Source organism: Pleurodeles waltl, chromosome 4_2 (genome assembly GCF_031143425.1).
Source record: "Pleurodeles waltl isolate 20211129_DDA chromosome 4_2, aPleWal1.hap1.20221129, whole genome shotgun sequence".
Lineage (NCBI taxonomy): Eukaryota > Metazoa > Chordata > Amphibia > Caudata > Salamandridae > Pleurodeles > Pleurodeles waltl.
Genome location: NC_090443.1, coordinates 852,515,369 through 852,537,461, shown reverse-complemented (window position 1 = coordinate 852,537,461; position 22,093 = coordinate 852,515,369). Strand labels below are relative to the sequence as shown.

Genomic DNA, 22,093 nt, shown 5'->3' with positions numbered 1-22,093 from the left:
TCAAAGAGCGTCTCAGAGAACACAATATTAAATATTCCTTGTTGTTCCCCGCTAAACTCCGAGTACAAGACGTCACTCGTACCCTATTCTTTACTACTCCTGAGGACGCATGGACATGGCTTCACGCAAAAGGACTAGCTGATCCTCCACCACTTAACGACAAAAGCCTACCCCGAGAAACAAGCGTAAACCTCGCAGTAAACAAGTCAACAAACCTTCCCCTGAACAATCACGAGTAGAAAGATCGCTACTACTACAGTCTGCGCAGCGTTTTGCCAATGTATCACCGACATCTCTCTCCGAGCAATCAGAAGCTGAACCTGAACTAGAGGTAAACTCTGACTCAACGGAAACTGAGCAGGGCCCAAACCTCACTCCGAGAACAACAGACGACATCTGTTAAATACTTGTTTCCACGTACAGGATACCATTTCTTCTGCTGTTACTACTTAGTCTCTGTCGTTGTTTACAATTGCATAAATACTTTCCCTGGCTTGTGTGTCCGGTCTGCCGCCGCTCGGTCCTGGCAATGAGATCAACATCCACAAAATAGGCCGGTTCTAAAACCACTACAACACCCGTAACCATGGATCACCCTCCACACTATATGGACTGTTATCCCAAGCAGACTAGTTTTATTATACCTCTGTTTTTATTTCATCTGCTACTGTCGTTAAACATAGCAGATTTTGTAGCTGTAGTTGAATGGAAAGTTTTGTTATTATGTATATTGACATGTACTAATTATAGAGCGTCACACCATAATGTAAACTTTAAAAACAAGGCACACACTTCAGTAGCCAGAAAGCTAGTTGTTGTGTATAGATACCAAATAGCAAAGAAAATTTGGGCTTACACAACCCCGAGCGGTATCCCCTCAGAATATCTTACTCAAACCCTATGGCATCGCAAAATAAACAATATACTACACAATATAAAACCCTAACATGGAATGTAAAGGGCATGGCTTCCGCAAGTAAAAGGCATCGGATTTACACATATCTTAGGAGGCACCAGATACACATAGCCATGCTACAGGAGACCCATTTAGATAAATCCTTGTTGGCACTAACTAAAACAAAGTGGAAAGGACAATTATATGGGATCACCTTTTCGTCATATGCCAGAGGAACTGTAATCTGGATAGCCCCCGGGGTTCCATACACTGTGTCCCAAAAACAGTGCGACTCAGACGGGCGGTATGTAGTTCTAGAGGGCACTTTAGATGGCGTCCCATTAGCCTTGATAACCTTATATGCTCCTAATACAAATCAACGCGACTTTCTAGGGACAACGGGCAGTAGCATGCTCAGCAATCCCGCAATAGATGCCATATGGGGTGGAGACTTTAACTGCGTTCTGGATATTTTAAAAGACCGTTCTATTCCCCCACTAGAACGCGCACCGGCTAAACGAGCATCGCTTGATCTGATAGAATGGGCTGCTAATAACATGCTTACTGAAATATGGAGAACTTCCCACCCCACATTACGCGAGTACTCGTTTTATTCACCAGTACACAAACTTTATACTAGACTAGACATGTTCTTCGCTACACCTAACATAATCCCAAAGGTAACTACATCTGGCTACCTAGCCTGCACTATATCAGACCATAATCCACACTATTTCATGCTGCTGTGGGGATACATTCATGCCCGCATTCCAACATGGCGCCTACAGCCAGACGCCTTAACTGACCCCCCCTTTAACACTGAACTGACCACATGCCTATCAACCTATTTTTCTCTAAATAAAAATTCAACATCAACCCGAGCTACCGAATGGGATGCCCATAAAGTAGTAGTTAGAGGGCACTGCCTGGCAGCATCGGTGGGCATTAAGAAAATGCTGTCCTCAGAATTACTAAAATTGGAAGCCAAAATACATAGTGCAGAGATTGAAACCTCAACAAACAATACACCACCAGAAACACTTATTGTATAGCACTGAGGGCAAAATATAGAGAAACGGACGTCAGCCTCGGTAAACACAATTATAGACATTTTAAAATGAGACAACATGCTGAGGGGGATAGATCGGGCAAACTATTGGCGTGGCTAGTGCGCCAATCACCGCAATCATCGCCAATAGGAGCTATCAAATTACAAACAGGAACAGTGGTCAACACCCAAACTGACATTAACAAGGCCTTTTACACATATTATCACACGTTATACCAATCTTCTACACCTCCCACAGAACAGCAACTTGGCGAATTCCTAACTCAGATTCCCCAAAACTCGAGCATCGTCAACAACGCAGATATCCTAGACGGCCCCATCACTATCGAAGAACTCCGCTTGGCCCTCTCTCAGATGGCACGAGGCAAGACCCCTGGCACAGACGGTTTACCGCCAGAATATTATAACTCGCAAAGTACTCACCTGTTGCAACCCCTGTTAGAGGTGTTTAATGAAGCGCGCAACAGAAAACAACTACCAGACTCCATGAGGGAAGCACTAATAGTGGTCCTACCAAAACCTGGACGGGACCCGTTGGATGTCAGATCATACAGACCACTCTCTTTGCTGAACACCGATTGCAAACTTCTTGGGAAAATTCTAGCAAATAGATTACTCCCCTATCTACCTGACTTGATACATCCAGATCAGTCGGGATTTATCCCGGGTAGAAACACTTTCATTAATATAAGGCGCCTAATTCGTATCATGCACCACACTACTGACCCAGAAAGCGTGACTGTGTCACTAGACATCGAGAAGGCGTTTGATACGCTAGGCTGGGAATATCTATTTAACACTTTTAAGATGTTCGGATTCAAGAGCGGCTTCATTAATTGGATCACAACACTATATTCCAAACCAACAGCCCGAGTTAAAACCGGCCAGATGGTATCGGAAGCCTTTCCTGTGTGCAGAGGAACAAGACAGGGCTGCCCACTATCACCATTGCTATTCGCAATAGCTATGGAACCACTTGCAATTAAGATCAGGAGGTACGCACATAAATGGGGAATAAGGGAGTTTGAAGCATACCATATAATTTCTTTGTATGCAGATGATGCCCTGGTATATTTACGCAACCACTCTGACTCCCTGCCCCAGATAATGCATATATTGGATAGCTTCGCTCTGGTGTCTGGCTTACGTGTGAACTAGTCTAAATCCTGTATCTTTCCCCTCACTGGTTTGCCCTCTGAACAACAAACATCATCCTCCACACATCAATTAACATGGTCGTACCAAACCTTCAAATACCTGGGTGTCCAAGTGTACCATTCTATGGCAGATCTAAGAGAAGGTAACCTAGATAGGCTTCTCCGCTCCACCCGTGGCTCCTTGGCATTTTGGAGTTCCTTGCCCCTTTCGCCCATGGGCCGGATAGCAATAGTCAAGATGCTAATATTACCGAGATTTTTATATTATTTCTCGGCACTCCCGTTGGCCTTACCGCGCTCGTTTTTCCATAAAGCGCATTCACTACTAACTGACTTACTCTGGGGAAGAGACAGACGCAGAGTAGCTTTAAACACCACGCAATACCCGCAAGAGGAAGGTGGTTTAGGTATGCCGAACCTTGAGCTATATTATGCAGCAGCCCAACTTCAATGGGTCACCAAATGGCTCAATGAGCCGTCCAACACAGAGGTCGCAGCAATAATGGACTACATAACCCCTACACAGATATTGGCATGGTTATTAACAGGGCTCCCTCATCTACGACATAATACTCCCCTGCTTAGTTCGGCCAGGCATTGCTGGAAAAGATATGTACAAGGCAAAATGCCATCACTCCCCTATTCTCCCTTGATCCCAATACCACAGATCCCGGGCTTCCATGCCTTATCCTCCCATCATGACTTACGAACGGTTAATACCCTCTACACAGGTGACCTATATACCGAATCCAGAGCAGTCAAGTTTGTAGACTTGACGGCTGCGGGGGCAATGCAGCCACGAGCCTTTCTGACATTCAACGCCATCAATAATCTCCTACGCAATACATGGGGCTGTGGTCAAAGTGAACCAAACGAATCTCTCCTATTTACTGCAATACTCTCTATGGGAGAGGCAAAACACACTGTTACCAAATTATACAAAATACTCCTATCAAGAAGCTGTAAAGCTCTAACCCAGGTCAAACTTCGCTGGGACTCCGCTCTTCCTACACCAATAGCACAAAAATCCTGGGACACAGCCCTCACTTCGATTAAGTCCGTATCACGCAACTTTAGATTAAGATACACGCAATTCAATTATTTGCATCAGGCCTACCTCTCCCCAGCTCATATTCATAAAATATATCCAGGAGCTAACTCCATATGTCCAAGATGCGCTGCCCCAGCGGCGACCTTTTACCATATGGTCTGGGAATGTCGCACGATCAACACTGGCTGGAACCAAATCGTCAACACAACCATAGACCTATCAGGCCAACCGCTTATCCAGACTCCAGAATCCTGTCTACTTAATATACGACACTGGAAAAAAAAAGATAAGCACACCCACAAGTTTGTAGATTTAGCATTCGTGACATATAAACGTCTGATAGCCACACATTGGAAGGCCCCAAATGCCCCCCCCACATTCTATCTGGCTGCGTGACTTGCACAATTACACATTGGCGGAAGCTCAAACTCTGAGGCTCTCACAGAACAGAGGTCAGACACAAAGTGGGATTGAAAATTGGGATCTCTTTGTAGTTAGAATTGAATCTAGAGATGACAAATACCCCCCATAAACTACACCCTTTAATAAACTCAAAACACGCTATCCCTAGATCTACTCAAAATAACTGAAGCTTTCAAGAATAGATCCAAATTACTGCATCACTAGGCCTAGCCCGCATCACATTTACCCAACGACTGACCCAGGATACAACTATCCCCCTATACCATAGAACACACACAGCAGTGTAGCTCTCGGAGCCAGTACAACTTCACGCTCCCACTATCATAATGGACGCCAAAAGACATACTTAAGAATATTATTTATCATGTCAAATGTTATTGGTTATAGAATGTTCATGGAAAGCCAGTACATTGAAATGTATCAATACTGTGTAACGTATAAAAGTTAGAAGATAGGTGACTTTTCGCCTAAATATATGTAATGTACTGCTATGTCCAGACCTTGTTTAACTTTAAGTTTAATAAACAGATTAAAAAAAAAAAAAAAAAAGTATTTTTTGATTTCTTTATTTATAGTTAGAGTTTTGACCTTTGCTTTCTTGTGCCCGCCAGCAGGTCAAAGTGGCAGCGTATCAAAGAGTCAACACCAAGACCTTGACACAACCAAGGACGTAAGCAGACACCCACAATCAGGATTACCCTTTGTGTGTTATACTGAACGCCATAATTGACAGACCACAGAATGTAGAATACACTGTTATGCATTCTCTTCGAATTTAGAGTCGTTGGGGATTCAAAATAGTGGAATGAAAATAATCTTGTGATATTTGAATACACGTTCAATGTAAAGTCAGGTACAAGGCTGGTTAGGGCTAGAGATAATTAGATGCCAGGTAAATATGATCTCTAGCACAATGTGACATTGTTTTGTATGCATTTTTAGAAATGTTGTAAAGAATGAATGAATGCTTACTTTACAAAACTTGGTGGTGTTCCATTCTCAACATCGTTATACACCGCATCAAAGTCCAGATCTCCATCCACGGCTTCTACGAGAACACATCGGGGGAGCAGCAAACAACAGTTAGCGAACGGGCCACTCGTGATTGTACACATTAAAGACATCAACACTACCATAACAAGCAAAATATGTATATAGCAAAAAAGTCAATGTAGAAAGTCATTATCAGATGTTTGTAGGATTACAGGTATCCTAATCGACAACACAATGGTCAAAGGCTAAACCCTACATTGTACAGGAGTGAGCCAGATGAAGACTGGATGCTAAGCACGAGACCACTAGAATATCTGGGACCCATGAGGTGAAAACTGCATTTTGTCAAGCTAATCATGTAACGTTTAGCAGCCATTTTTTTCCAGGCCTCAGTAATGTATTAACTGGAAGCCCTCGCCGCCTCTCAGCAAGATGCAGGCTGCATTTGGCATGCAATGCACGGAATTTCAAACATTACTGGGCCTGCAGAACGATGGGAAGCTAGGCTTCATTTGCAGAGCTATACGTTTCACAGCTTCTCATGATCTCACTCACTGCTTCCTAGAATGACAATACATATAATTATGTGACACTACTGTGTATGCTTCTAGCGTTTGATTAAAAAACAGCGAGGAGCCTCGAGGAGCTCATCAACTTGGCAGTTGCCGGGAAAGCCCTGCCCAAGCTATCTATGATCAGTTTTTTTTAAGAGGAAAGCCCTGCCCAAGCTATCTATGATCAGTTTTTTAAAGAAATACATTTTTAACACTCATGGCAAATGGTACATACTGATTTTTTTTTTCAACAATAAGCACTGGCAATGTTGTTCTCACAGTGCTGGATGACCTCGGGATGAAGGCGCATATTAGCCCTCTGATTTCATTAGATCCTTCAGCATCATTTACCTCCATTACGTATACTCTAATAACAATAAGCAATAGGGTTTTCAATTTGGCAAGGGGGTTCTATTACCAACCAAATAAATCTACTCTTGGTAGGTCAAACCCAGTTGTGAGCGAATCTCAGCTCAGCCTCTGATGGCCATGGCACTATCAGTGGGCAGTCTCCAGAGACATGCATGCTAAGTTCAAGCAGTACCAACAATTTCAAAGTAAAGAAAAACAACATAATAAAATTATCAAATCAATAGAGAAAAATAAAGACACATTAAATGAGTGAAAAGACAGCAAGATCATCAAAATGGAATGAGAGTAACCAGAGAGATGACTTTTTAAAGTTTTACAGCAAAAAGCACCTAGAAAAAAATCAATCACTATGAAAAGATAACAACAGTTTGTGTCTAATGGGGACCTCTGTGCAATATCAGGCTGACAGCAATGAAGTGGGGGCTGGATACACCAAGTGGATTCTCCCGGTCAAAGATTTTACCTTCACACTTAGGCGGTCATTACGAGTCTGGCGGTCTCTTGACAGCCAGACTCGCAGTGATGTTCAGATTGCCACCAATGCAGCAGTCCGAATGCCACAATAGGACTACGGCGGTCATACTGCCAGAAGCGGCCGGATTAGTCATCCCAGTGGTCCTAATCCTCCAGGGCAGCACTGCAAGCAGCAGCAGCCTTTAAACTGTTAAGTCGATGTGGCAAAATAACCTTTTTCCAAGTTCAAACCTTCCTTTTTAATATTTGTAAGCTCCCCCCCAAGGTATGCCTTAAAAGCCCATAAGACAGGGTGCAAAATATTAACAAAAAAAGGATGTCTCTTTTATGCTGTACATGACCTGACAGTCAAACTCGTTTTCAGTACAGCAAGACTAGTAGTTTCATTGGCTAACAATGGGTTACACTGGTATTGGAGCGTAAAATTTAGTAATGTTTTTAGTGTACCAAACGTCACAATTTGGTGATATTGATATACATGTTTGAAGCCGAACTTAGAGAAAATATCACTGACACGTATTCTGAAAGTGTCCCCGTTTAGAAAGTGGGCATTGTGCCTACTAGAACTGACAATGTGCTAACATGAGTTAAATTCAAGTATAATCAACTAGAGTAACTGTTCCTAGAGAAATGATTCGATTTATAATGTTTAATGATTTATTACTATAGAATTGCGTGCGCAGAAGAATAAATTGCACAAGATTGCAGCTAATAATGAAATGTTTTACATGTTTTAGCAAGACATTTAATAATACAGAATTTATTGGTTTGCATAATGTATGTTTTATTAATGACGATATTCTAATCCAATGTTATTTCCCTTGATCTGTTTTCCTCAATAGAAGTTAGCATGCTGACACTTGCATATTTTTTCTTAGTTAATTTAGTTAGCCAAGGTAGATTATTTTCCAAATTATTTTTGTTTTATGTTATTGTTTTGTCCGCATGTGTTAGCCTATTCCCACATGTGCATGACCTAATGTGGTTAGCTGTATGGAGAACCTATGTCCTAAATCCTGATTCCCAAAACTTTGAAGTTCAATTTGATTAATGTATTCGCAATCTGTCTCAAAGTATGTTATCTATCAGTCAAGTGATTTCATATTTAATGTGCGTTATTCTTCTTGAATGTCTAATGGTATCCATGTTGAGTAGATTAAACTTGTTTCATAGATTTGGTCAGAGAGTGAACCTGTACAATTTGATCCTGCTCACTATTTATGTGACTTTGGCTTTGTGATTGTGAAAATGAAGCTTTGAAACTTTATTCAGATTAGAGTTTTCCTTCTGTGACCACATTGGTCATGGTGTCTAAATTGCTGATTACACCAACATGACAAATTGTGTTTATAGTTCATCACACTCTACTGGGTCAAAAGATCTTTTGATCTAAGTGAAGCAGTTTTAGTCCTGCGAAGGATGAAATCGCGTCAGCAGATTTGGCAGCATAAGAATGGTTACATTCAATAAGCAGGATAACCATGTAGTAGGTTGATGGTAGGGGATTAAGTTCCAGATTTGGTGTCAGAGGAACAGTTTAATCCCATAAATGAAGGACTGGGAGTTGGAATTAGAATCTGATGGCAGAGTTATTCTATGGCTAGTTGAGAGGCTGATGAAATTGTACAGTGTGTGTACAAGAAGGGCTTGCAATGCTTTTTGCTATGAATTGCGGTGAAGTGTGATGTTGTGAGATGTTTGTGGAGTCGTCGTACTCAAAGTGGCGGTGGCGCTTTTGGCTCAAAATTGTCCATATGGTTGTTGTTGATGGGTCAGTCATGGCCTAAGAATACTGAGTAAAGCTGAAGTGTCTGCGGCACACTTGCTTAATTTATTATCTGCAGTGGGATATTGGTCATTGGACATAGTGACAGTATCAGTAGTTTTTCCTTGAGTGTATGTAAGTTGCTGGTTGGTATTAAGTGAATTCTCAAGGGCCCCGAGTAGGATCTGTATCAACCGGGTGAGAACTGCTGGTCATGTCCTACTTGTGTAATTGCAAAAGCCACAGTCTGAAGTGTAGCCCATACAGCTTTCAAAATGTTTGAATCCTAACCGTAGATTGTGCAAAGGGTTTTGTGTTTTTGGTATTTGCTCACAATAATTTTGCATTTCATGTACATGTGAGTGATTGTGTGAGAGACAGTTGCAAAGTGACTTGAAGCTGTGGAGTGTAGTAAGTGTGACGTTGTTGTAACACGCTGGAATAGGTTGGTTAGTGAGAAGCTGTGCACGTATTAGTGGACAATACTGCGTAGCCATTGGTTGAGGACACCTCGCAAAAGGAATTGTGGGACTGAATTTACTTCCTACTCTCATCAAAATGTGTAGTGTCAATTGAAGCTAGTGCAAAAATGTCATTTTTCAAAGCTTTAAGAAGTGCACTGAGAGGAGATGTGTTTATTCCAGTTAGGGAGGGTGAACAGACAGCACCAACATTTAACACAGCATATGAAGTGGCAGATTTAAATGGAGTTTCTGCATGCATTTGGGTTGAACAGTGGAATAAGATCACTGAGAAAGAGGGTTCATTGTCTTTTCCATGTTACAGAACTTTTAATTTGAGAATGCTAGAAAATATGAGGAGAATATTGTGTGAATTAAAGCCTCCTCCTAGACCCACACAATTTGAAGCTCCTTCTGTTTGGGAACTTGTTGCTAGACTAATGGAAAAAGTTCAGAACAGAACGAGGAGAGCAGAAAAGACTAGCAGAGAATAGATGGCATGAGGAACAGAAAATGTGGATAAGAGCAGTGTTAGACGTGGTGAGAATATATCCAGTTAATACAGAGGAACATGATGGGAGTAGTAAGTCTAAAATAAAACAGAAGCAGACTGAAAGACAGAGCAGACAGCAGATGAGGTTAAAAAGGCAGTTACTGATGAGTGACTTAGAAGATGAATTTATAAATCAGCTTTTAATCCATTGTTCCCCAACTTATCATTCAGAGTGTAGTTCAGAATGTGGTCCAGAGTGTGCCCACAGCTCCTATTTCACAAAGCCCATTCAGGAAGCTCTAAGTACACATTAGTTCAGGAATACTGGTGTCCACAATTTATCCACCAGTTCCAGTTGTTAGTACAGCACAGGTCAATTTGAGTCCAGTTACGAACCAGAGTATGACGAGTCCCATTGAGAGTCAGACGGTACCCACATCTTACATGAATCAGTCAGTTCCAGTTTGTGTTGAGAACCAGACTATGCCCATGTATACTCCAGTACAGACAAATCAAATTATTACCCAAATCAATCAGGGCAGGCTTTCATACTGTTTTAACAGGTCAAGGTGCTGGGATATCAATTCCTCAGAGTCAGATGAATTTGACAGGACCAGACGCATGTTAGTTCCTGTAACCATAGGTCCGGTTGTTCCATGTATGTTTCAGGTAATCTTACTATACTGAAAAATAAGTGGTATGAAGTAGGAAAAGATACACAAATATTAGAAATCACAGTGAAGACCTTAATTGATCACCGGAAAAGATTTTTAATTCTGGCACTCACACTGTGTGCATAAATTTATACTTGTCTCACTTTCTCTTGCTCCTCCTAAGTAAACACATATAATATATAGTGTTGACACACTACACAGCACAGAAACACTCACACACACATATATATATATACATATATATATATATATATATACACACACACATTGCATCACAACAAAATAATATACATCACAATTTCCAGACAAAAGGTACTGAGTGCATTGACACTCCAAAACTTCCAACGCTATTTAGAAAGGTGGGCCGTCAAACACTTTTTCCAAGGACAGTCCTCTATACCAGATAGTGATGATCCTTACCGTCACTGTTAGAAAACTGTTCGTACTAAATATATGCAGTAGATGGAGGGCTGAAACGCGTCAACCAACATCCTGAGGAGTGCTATGAATTTATGAACTGAAAGATTAACATAGAATATTATACCGCACATATTTAGTATGAACAATTTTCTAACAGTGACGGTATAGATCATCACTATCTTGTATAGAGTTATATATTTGTGGATCTTTACCTACTCCATACCACTTATTTTTCAGTATTATTAGAAAGCCCAGTTATAGTGGGGTTACTAGGGCCTACCCCCATGGTTACAGATATTTTCAGGTTATTCTGGAAGCCATGCTCAGTCGATGAAAGGTTCAGTAGTTCCAGAAATCCCAGTTGCATCAGCAGAGATATCACCACTTGACATGCAGAAGTTGGCATTTTCAAGCAATTCAGAGATGAAGAGATTAGCGTCTTTGTTTCAACCTTTGACACATACAAGCATTGCAGATGCTAACCAGATGTTAAATCAAGCAGGACCAGTTCATGATGCAAGGTTTCAACAGGGAATCCCACTTCCTGACATTCTCATACCAGATCAGATTGCTAGTGTGCCTTGCAGTACTTCACAAAATATGACACAAAGGTGTAATATTAGTTTGCAAGGGTTTTCAAGAGTTAACTGAGTGGTTGGACAGTTTACGTCAGAAAGGAGTAACAGGTACAGTAAACAGTAGTGTCAGAACAGAAAAAATCTCAGAAAGAGACAAGACAGTGAATGTGCCAGATCAAAATTTGAATTAAATGGAGGAACACTCAAGTTGGAAAGATTGGATACATATAATGAAGAATTGTGCTTTATGTGCACTTTTCAGGGAAAGATATTGGACGAATAAAAAGAGTTGAGCCAGTTCAGATCACTGTGAAGCCAAATGCAGTGTATTCAAGGATACCACTTTATAATATGACCCAAGAAGTAATTGCAGGAATTTCTCCCATAATTGAGATTTTTGTTGAGCAAGGTGTCCTCAAGGAGGTTATGGGAAGTCCCTGTAATTCCCCTATTTTAGGACTGCGGAAGCCCAATGGAAAATACAGCATACTCCAGGATTTGAGAAAAGTGAACAAACTTGTTGTCCCATGTTACCGATTCCTGCAGTGATTTTGTTTCAGTTCCTGTGTGAAGCTGAAAGGTTTACAGTCATTGATTTGTGTCAGGCTTTCTTTTCTGTTGCCTTACATGAAGATAGTCAATTTTTATTTTCCTTCAAATTTGGAAGCCCTGTCTATTTCGTGGTGTCATACTCCACAGGGGTATATGAAGTCACCATCCATTTTTAATCAGATCCTGAAAAAGAATTTTGAATTCCTGAGCATGCCTTTTCATTCAGTTTTGGTTCAGTACATTGATGATTTAATGGTTGCATCAAACATGCGTGAAGCCTGTAGGAGAAAACCAATTGCTCTGTTTAATTACCTACGAGAGAATGGACATATATTGTGCCCAGAAAAATTACAGTATTGTCAGAAAGAAGCAAAGTACTTAGGTCATCACATTGAGAAAGGTGCAAGGAAAGTGTTCCAAGAAGGAATTTCAGTAATAACACAAATGAACCAATCAGTAACACAGAGGGATGTCAGAATGTTTTTGGGAATGGTTGCCTACTGCCATCAATCGATTCTGAATTCTTCCCTTTTGTCAAAGCCTTTACTGAGGCAGACACAGAAAGATGTGTCTGATCCGGTACCATTTGATGGCAAGTGCATGCGTGCTTTCACTGAGCTGAGAGTAAGTCTGTGCCGAGACCCAGCTCTGGGAATGCCTGATTACAGAAAAAAAAAATTCCTTGTTTTGTTGTGAAAGAGATGGCTGTGCACTTTGTTTCGACCCAGTTGAATGGAAATGCAAACAAGCCTGTGGCTTATTTTTCTGCCACATTGGATCCTGCAGCATCTCCTGGCTGTTTAAAAGCTGTAGCAGCAATGAGTGTCAGCATTTTGCAGTGCAAGAGCATTGTCATGGGTCACCCCCTGAATTTGTATGTTCTGCACTCAGTTGAGCTTCTTTTGACCCCTACCAAAACCCAACATCTGACCCAATGTGAGCAGTCTAGCCTTGGTTTGTCCAACGTTAACATCAAGAGTTGTAATGCTTGAATGTGACTACGCTCAGGCCAAATCCTGTTGAAAATGCATCAGACTGTGAAGAAGATGTAGAGCATGACTGTCTCTATGTGACTGAACTGCTTTTTTTTTTTTTTTTTTAAATCTGTTTATTCAACTTAATTCAAAACAAGGCACAAAAGTAGCAGTACATTACATATGACTTGGTGAGAGAATACCCAGCTTCCCTCCGTGTGCTTTTCTTAACGTTTTTACATTTCTCTGTACATCACAGCTGTATTTTAGTGTACTGGCATTCAATAAACTTTATATATAACTATTAACACTTGACATGATGGTTATTATTCTTAAATATATGTGTTGGCCTCAGATATAATAGTGGAAGCATTCGTCTATACAGGCACTAAGGGCTTTGTTTCTATGTGTGCGTTTTGGTGTGGAGGAATAACAGTATCAGGGAGGGGCTGGCGATTAGATAACTTATGGGCTTGGCATGGCAGTACGGTTGAGTGGATCTGCTTTTAACAAACTCTACTACTTTGGGTAATTTTAATAATAGCATGTCCCAAGAGTGCTAAAGGGCTATCTCATGGTGGGTACTTGTCTCTGGATTAAATTCTAACTACAAAAAGGTCCCAGCTTTCAGTCCCGCCTTGTATATGACCCTTATGTTGTAATTGCCTTAATGTTTGAGACTCTGCCAATGTGTAATCGTGTAGGTCTCGCAACCAGAGGGAGTGGGGAGGGGTGTTTGGGGCCTGCCAGTGTGTAGCTATCAGGCGTTTATATGTCACGAATGCCAAATCTACAAACTTGTGAGTGTGTTTATCGCCTTTTGTGCGGTGGCGTATATTAAGCAGGCAGGATTCTGGAGTAGGAGTCAACAATTGGTCTATCGCGTCTGCAGTTGTGTCAACGACGCGGTTCCAGCCAGTGTTAATTAAGTGACTGAACTGTGCACCAAACCAAGACCCGATATTCAAGATACCCCATTTGATGAAGACTGCCATATTTGTTGAAGGCTCCCATTTAAGAGATACTAATAGAAATCTGAGATTCGGTTCGAAGCTTCATGGCTTCAAGGAGTCTTTTCTGCCCAAGTAGCTAAACTGATTGCTCTTACTAGAGCATGCTGTGTTTTTGAACAACTTAAAGTGACCGTTTTTACTGATAGCCAGTATAGATTTGGTGTTGTTCATGACTTCAGACAGTTACGGTCCCAGAGAGGTTTCATGATCTCTTGTGGATCATCTATCTGAAATAGCAACCAAGTTTATCAATTGTTAAAAGCATTACAGTTACCTTTGAAAATTGCTTTTGTCAAATGTGCAGCACATCAAAAGTCAAATGATTGCACTGCATTAGGCAATGCCTATGTGACCAAGAGGCATGATGCAGTGCTCTTCATGGCACATCCTTTAATGAAGAATGGAGCTATGGAAATAGCACCAATGAAACAAATCAAGACTCCTTTATGACAGCATTTGACACCTGGGAGGAAGGGAAAAGGTTGCAAGATGAAGCGCCATAGGAAGAACGCAGAGGTTGGAGTAGAACATGTTGCGTTCAGAGAGGTGAGGATGAGGTATGAGTCTCAAACAAAGGAAAAGCAGTGTTGCCAAATAGTTTGTCATCTCTGATGGCAAGGTTTTTAGGGATGCAATGATTAGATTGTTCAGACAGACACGGTACAATCTTACATTTAGACTGGTTGCGGAACCAATGTGTCACAGATATGTAACATGTCAACAAATTAACATAGGGAAACACATTGCAGTTTACCTGAATCATACAGGTCGATTGGGAGGTCCTTTCAACAGAATGCAACTTGATTTCATTGAAATGTCTGTGTGTAATGGACTGAGATATGTTTTGGTCATACTATGTGTTTTTTCACATTGGATTGAGGCTAGTCCCACACGTAGGAATGATAGTCTCAGTTGCAAAGCTGCATTTGAAGGAACTGATACCTTGATTTGGCTTTCCGGGTTTTTGGAATCAGACTGAGGATCTCATTTTAATAATGAGATCATAGAATTGTGTGCTGCATTACAAATTGAGCAAAGATTGAACTGCAGATGCACACCACAAGCTTCTGGATTGGTTGAGCAGATTAATAGAATTTTGTAGTCCAAACTGGCGAAAGCATGTTCGTCCATAACGTTGAAATGGGTAGATACATTGCCTCTTGTCCTGATGAGCATGCGCAGCACACCAGACTGACTTGTCCCCACATAAAATCCTTATGGGGCGAGCTATGAGATTGCCTGTTGTGCCTGTAAATGCACTTGTGAACATTACAGATGACTTAGTGCTGGATTATTGCAAAGGACTAGCTGATGTGGTTTGTTCTTTATCTCACCAGGTTGAAGAAGCAACTGTTCAGCCAGCACAAGAGCAGGGTCACGACCTGTGTCGTGGACATTGGGTGTTAGTGAAAAATCATGTAAGAATGTCATGCTTAGAACCACATTAGAAAGGGACTTATCAAGTTGTTCTTGTGACTACAACAGCTGTGAAGTGTGCTGGTCTTCCGAGCTGGATACATACGAGCCACACGCACACACAAAGATTCAAGTCCTCTTGCAGATACCGTGCCTGTTCTTCCAGGGTTGAAATCGAGTGAGGGAGTCAAGGTTGGAAAAACTGTGAGGACTGGACAAGCGGCTGTCGCAGAACTTTCACAGACTGGTGAAAATCTGAGCATGTCAAAAGCAATCAAAGTTGCAGGAGGGTCAATTTACAGTCCGTCGATTCCTGTTATCTCAGAAAATGTTGAAAACCCAGTTGTGCATGAAACAAGAACTGTAAGAGGAGACCAATGACCCACGAAAAGTCTAAACCCAGTAACAGACGTGCTTCCAAGTATAGCAGAAGCGACTTAAGAATCTGATTAAAGTGACAACAAAGTTTGTGCAGTAAGGAGATCAAAGAGAAAAAGAGAGCCAAGCTGTAGGTACTCTGTCCTGAAAGGATGAATGGGAAAAGGAGTTTGCTGCCTTTTGTGTAAACTTTAGCTGAACCTTTTGGAGACTGAAATTGCTTTGGAATTGAAATTTGAAATTCACTTGCCGCTTGATGAACAGAGACATTATTTGGTGGAAGTACTCATAAATGGATCTCAGATGGTTTACTATTAAAGACACTTGAACTTTAGTAGGGACTTGAACATTTGCAATTTTAGAACAATCTTGGTGAACTTTATGAAAGATCAAGAACTGCGGAAATAAGTGCCAAAAATTTTACAAGACTGATTTTTGATTTTCGCTTTGCTCACTTAAAAAGAAAATAAAAAAAAGAGAAAGGAATAAAAAAAAGAAAGCCTGTAAATAATTGAAGGCAGTTTTCATTTAATATTTTTGAATTTTTATACTGTGGTTTGAGTCTAGACAAGTCATGAAATCCTATCAAGGTAAAGTGAGCTAATGGAAGTATGTGTGTGTGGAATTGCCAACAGTATGCATGCTTGGAAGTATTTTATTGATAGTTTGATTAAGTATGCCTGTGAAAGATAAGAGTGAGAACACAGTTTTATCAACATTAGGAGATTCAATTGCAGATCGAGATCCTGAACATGAGGATGAGATTGCTACACATTGTTAGAAATTAGTTCTCTGGTTGGCAGTCAGTTTGCACTCTGTCCACGCAGGGACCCTCACTCTAGTCAGGGCAAAGGATATACACACTTAAATAACCCCTTCTCACCGTCTTGCTAGTTTGGCACAAGCAGTCAGGTTTATCTCAATGGCAATGTGTAAAGTATTTGTACCAGCACACACAGTAATACAGTGAAAACACTATAAAATGGACGCCACGCTAGTTTAGAAAAATAGGCATTATTTATCTAAATCAAACACGACCAAAATGATAAAAATCCAACATACACAAGTAAAGTTATGAATCTTAAAATAATAAGAGTCTTACTCCATAGAAAACAATGGAAACGTTGTTACACAAAGTACCTGGTTTGCATCAAACAAAGCGGCAGGGGTGAGCGTGAGTCGGAAGAGTCAGTGATGCGTCAATTCCTTACTCGCAATTGAGGCCATGTGCCATTTCTTCTCCAGTCGGGGACAGCGATGAGTCGATTTCCGGACAGGGCAACTCTGATCCGTGCAGGTTCACGATGACTGACGCCCAGTGACAAAACATGAGAAATCCGGCCGTACAGTGATGGAAAACTGCACTTTGTGGGGTTTGCGTAGTTTTCAGCAGCGACAAGTGGGTGTTGCATCGTTTCTCCAGCCGCAATGCAGGTGATGCAACGATTTTCCAGCCACAATGCAGGTGGTGCATCGATTTCCGCTGCAAGGCAGGTGGTGCATCATTTTTACAGCTGTGTTGCAGATGATGCGTCAAAACTTTCCCAGCAAGGCTCTCTCTGCATGGATTTCAGTCCTTGTTGTACCAGCTTCATCTTTCAAGGGTCCCATACAATTTTCACAGGGAGCACTTGCACTTACTTTAGCACTGGTCAGCAGTGGTAAAGTGCCCAGAGTACCAAAAACAGCATCCAGCTCACAGTCAACACATGGAAAGCAGAGGCAAAAAAAGACAGGGGAGACCATGCCAAGGATGCCTGGTCTAACACACACTGACAGTTTGAAAGGAGATTTGACATTGAATGTGTATTATAAGTTGTTGTATGAGTTTAACACTATGGAGGTGCATGATAGTTATGTGTGCATAAAGATTCCTTTTTCAGTTCAAGAATGGAATACTAAGTAACATATGAAATTTCTAGCTGTCTATTACTAATCCTATTCTATCAGGATGAGCATTTTCAGTATTTTATTCAAACTTTGATGTAGTGTTTTCTTTTGTGCCTGTAAATCAGAGCTCAAGTAGTGTAGTTAAAGCTAAAAATATTGACATGGTCGGAGGTTTCTTTGAGCCGACCCTGACTTTTGGAACCTCATATGCACACAGAAATAATTTAACATGCATTCTTACACAAGTAGAAAAAGACTTAATTAGACAAGTGGATGACCAGAGAAGAGCAATGAAAACAAAATTAGAAAGGGAAACGTTTTACAAGATTGGCAGAAAGACACTGCACATGCTTCAAGCAGTGCTATTCATTTATGTTGAATGGAGAAGACCCAACCATGCCTGGTGATCACTTCATCTGTGGACCGAATGCCTATTTCAAGCTGCTGAAAGGTTGGTATGGTACATGCTACCTGGGAGCACTGCTTCTAAAGATTTAGCATGAGGAAAATTTTGACAATCCTGTCAAAAACCGAATTCCAGAGTTAAGCGAGAAGGTAGTGCCGCAGAGATTACAGGAGATATTCCTGGTGCCATTATTCCACTGGTAGGAGTGATCTTAAATGATATCAAGATTAGAAAGTTGTCAACAGTAGTAGATAAGCTATCTACAGACACAGCAGGTGCATTTTTATTAGTGGACACAGATGGTTGCTATGAGATCAATGGTTTTGCAAAATCATCTTGTGTTAGATATTCTGCTGGCAAAGAAATCTGGAGTCTGTAAAGCTTTACATGTGCAACAATGTTTCAAGTATGTACCAGATAATAGTAAGAAGCTAAGGAAATTTATCTCTACATCACTGATCTGAAAAATGACCTGAAAGAGCTAAAAGCCACCTCTCTGTGGGTATCAATCGGAAATGTTTTTTCAGCCAATGGAAAGTGGTTTGGAAGCCTAGGAAAAGGAATAGTGGAATGATAATAAGATCAGTGTTGATTGAGGCTTTGTGAACCTTAGTTGCACTTGGAGTTTACAAGTTATACCAGATATGGAAAGAAAAAAGAGATACGAATAAAGAGAGGAGGGAAGAGAGAGGGAAGAGACAAATGTAGAAAGTGAGGAATGCTTAATTCAAGAACCTGAGGACAGTTGAGAGTTTCAGTAGACCAAGGCCTACACGAGATAAGACATCGGACATTTGAGTAGTCTCATTGAAATGATATGTTTTTTGCTAAGGATGAAATCGGATTAGCACTGGCACAGCCACTAAGTGCTAATTTCCTTTTAGGACCACTAAAAACAGAACCTGAAGGTAACAAATTCATTGTTAAATTAAATTTGAAATATTGCTAAAGTCAGATTTAAGTAACTCTTAATATAAAGGTGACTTTAGAAAGTAATTGCTTCACAGCTTACAGCTCTAGTAGCTACTGCTGATTAACTTCAGCAATTGACACCTATGAAAGCCTGCTACCTTCCTGCAAGGAGGTGTGAATGGCTCCCAGGAATAAGGAACAAAAGGCCTGTTTTTGGGAGTAGGTGTAACCATCTCCTGACAGGATGGTCAGAGGGTTGTGGCTGCAGATGGCCAAGTCACATTTTAACCTGCCCTCTCTTTTGTCTAGGTAGATAGATGGATATCTCTTGCAGGGTGAGGGGAAACCAGTCTACAGACATTAATAGACCCCCCTCAGGACTCTGGGCCCAAGTGCACTGCACCTGTTGCACCAATTGCAGCTACGCCAATGGCCTAATCCAAGCTGCAGAGGACCCTGCTGACGGCCCGACGCTGAGTAAAAAGAGGCTGAAAATGTTCAAAGTGCCAAGGTAAAAGTCTGATCGGGGCCAACATGGCCCCTGCACCCTGAGTGGACCTTGCATGCAAACAAGGTACACCTGATAAGATGGCCCAGTCATCTACGACGGGTGGTGGCCTCATCTGAACAGGCAGCCTGTGGGTGTAGGGGCCACCACAGGGAGACTGCAGCCCTGTGAACCTTGTCCTGGAGACTGTCCTTTCCAAAAGGAGAATTAGGTCAGACGAGGAAGACAGAATGTTTCAGCTGGATGGGTCTTGCCCTCCCTAGCAGCAGGTGGGGTGGTTCACCAGGCAGATAAAGTGGAAATTGGCCACATTTCAGGCTCTGCCTCAGTGATGCTCGTAGGGCCCCTCATTGGATAGAGTGACATAATCAAACAATATGTGAGGGGATTACTAACTCAGCTAAAGACTCCTTGGCCTGCCCCACCTGGTTGTGATGGGAAAACCACAACTGGCAGCGACTGCCCAGCAAAACAAAAGAACAGATACACAAAGACCACAGCAAAAATGCAGGAAGAAGCTAAGACCTGGGGAAGCTGCAGAGACATGTTACACCAGAGTGGATCTTCTGTGCCGTATGTGATCTGCACACCTACATGGAACAACAGATTGAAGGGATTGGAGTGGAGGTTAGACTACTTTACCAAGACCTGACATCAATTGTAGAATGAGTTGCAGATACAGAACAACAAATCTCTGATGGGGAAGACCCCATACAGACGTTGTCTGCAGAAGTAATTTGCCAAAAGGAAAAAGTGGGCTACATAGAAAACAGGTTGGAGGACAAGTAGAGCAGAACCTGTAGAAACAACCACCTATTTTTAGGGGTCCCTGAAAAGGCAGAAGGATTGAACCTGGAGTCCTACCTAGCCACAAGGCTGAGTTTGTGGATGCCTGCAAAGGCCTTGTCCTCATGCTTTGTCATCGAAAGGGCCTACAGATTCTTGTTAGCATGCCCTCTCCCGGGGGGTGCCCCTGTGATCAATGATAGCCCACTTCATAAGTTATACACACGGAGATAGTGTCCTACGCCAGGCCTGACTTCATGCAGACATTTCCAGACTGAACACGAATCAGTATCTATCCTGACTACAGGTACAGCAGAGGTGGTGGAACTGACCTACATTCCCTGTGGAAATGAAAGTCATAATGAAGGTAGAACACACTTATTTTGAATCCCCCAATCGGTATGGGACTGGCTAGAAACATGGAGGCCTGGACAGCAGGGCCTGCTCCCAAAGGACTGAGGGGGAACACAGGAGGAACCTGCGCTCCACAGAGAGGACCAGAAGGAGAGGGGCTCTCCATGAAGTTTGCGGTTGCAGAAAAATGCAGAGGAAGCATGGACAAACCAGCAAACCAGCTCTAACAATGGGACTGTTAAGTACAAATTCTGGCCACAAAGGGGAAGTATAAACCTAGACTCCCACGGTAAACAAATTATGATTCTATTCAATATTGTATTTTAAGCTGCTATACATTTTATTTCTTTATAACATCCAATATGACCTTTTATTATAGAGGAACTTGAAAATAATTTCTAGGTGCTCTAAAAATAATAACACAGTGAAAGTGAATATTGTGATACATAAAGTGCTAGTGTTATGTACAATATATACAGAAATGTGGTTAAAAAGACAAACAGTGAACTTCAAAAGGATTCCTTCAATCCAGGAGTCTTGAAGTCACTATATTATTTATACAGTAATCCACTTTGATCATTTTTGTTGACGTTTTGACCCTTATTAAGACAAATCAGAAATTGGTCATCATCAGGACTGGGGATTCCTCTGAATTAGTAGCACCTATATTGTTCAAGGTCATCTAATGTAATAATTCCAGTATGTTTCTTATGTGAGGTTATCAGCAATATTTATCCTTTTCACCAATCCAAGATTTGAAAAACATTATTCTTTTCTTAGGGGTGCCCATGAAAGAACATGAGATGTTCTGATTAGCATCAAATTGTCTACCTTACACTTTGCTGCTGTGACAAAGTGTAACTTTAAGGCTTAGATTAATTCCTTTCCTATACGCTGCAGGACACTGATTAATGTTCAAACTAACAAACTAACTAACAGAGACTAGCAGCACTGGCAGAGGCCCCGCAACGGATATGATCTTCATAGTAAATGTTGGAAATGGCCATTTTCGCAGGGTTATCCCCAAACTTTTTGCCTCTGACCTCCTGTTGTTGACTTTCTGCTGCATTTCATTTTTGCTCATTTTAGGGCTCTGGGCACTTTAACAAAGCAGGCCAGTACTAAAGTGGAAGTGCTCCTCCTTGTTTAAATTGTATCAGTGATTGATTTATTCATTATTGGCATATGAGATTTACTGTTAAGTCCCTAGTAAAATGAACTATGTGTACCCAGGGCCTCTAAATCAAATGCTACTAGTGGGCCTGTGGCACTGGTTTTGCCACCCACATGAGTAGCCATGTAAACCTGTCTCAGACCTGCCACTACATTGCAGTGTGTGTGTGCAGTTTTAAGCTGCAATTTAGACCTGGCAAGTGCACCCACTTGCCAGACCCAAACCTTCTCTCTTACTACATATAAGGCACCTGTAAAGTAGGAGGCCTAAGGCAGCCCTTTGGGCAGGGTGCAGTGTATTTGAAAGGTAGGACATGAACGGGTGTGCTTTACATGTCCTGACAGTGAAATA

At 41.4% G+C, this 22,093-nt stretch overlaps 1 protein-coding gene across 5 annotated transcripts in view; it reads right to left on the bottom strand.

The window, feature by feature from the left end:
- Positions 1-22,093, bottom strand: part of FYB2 (FYN binding protein 2) — a 408,342-nt gene that overhangs the window by 75,878 nt on the left and 310,371 nt on the right. For all 5 annotated transcript variants that reach the window (XM_069232598.1, XM_069232597.1, XM_069232596.1 and 2 more), the window contains exon 11: positions 5,568-5,643. In XM_069232598.1, coding sequence (XP_069088699.1) covers positions 5,568-5,643 — 76 coding nt within the window. The remainder of the gene's footprint in view (positions 1-5,567; positions 5,644-22,093) is intronic.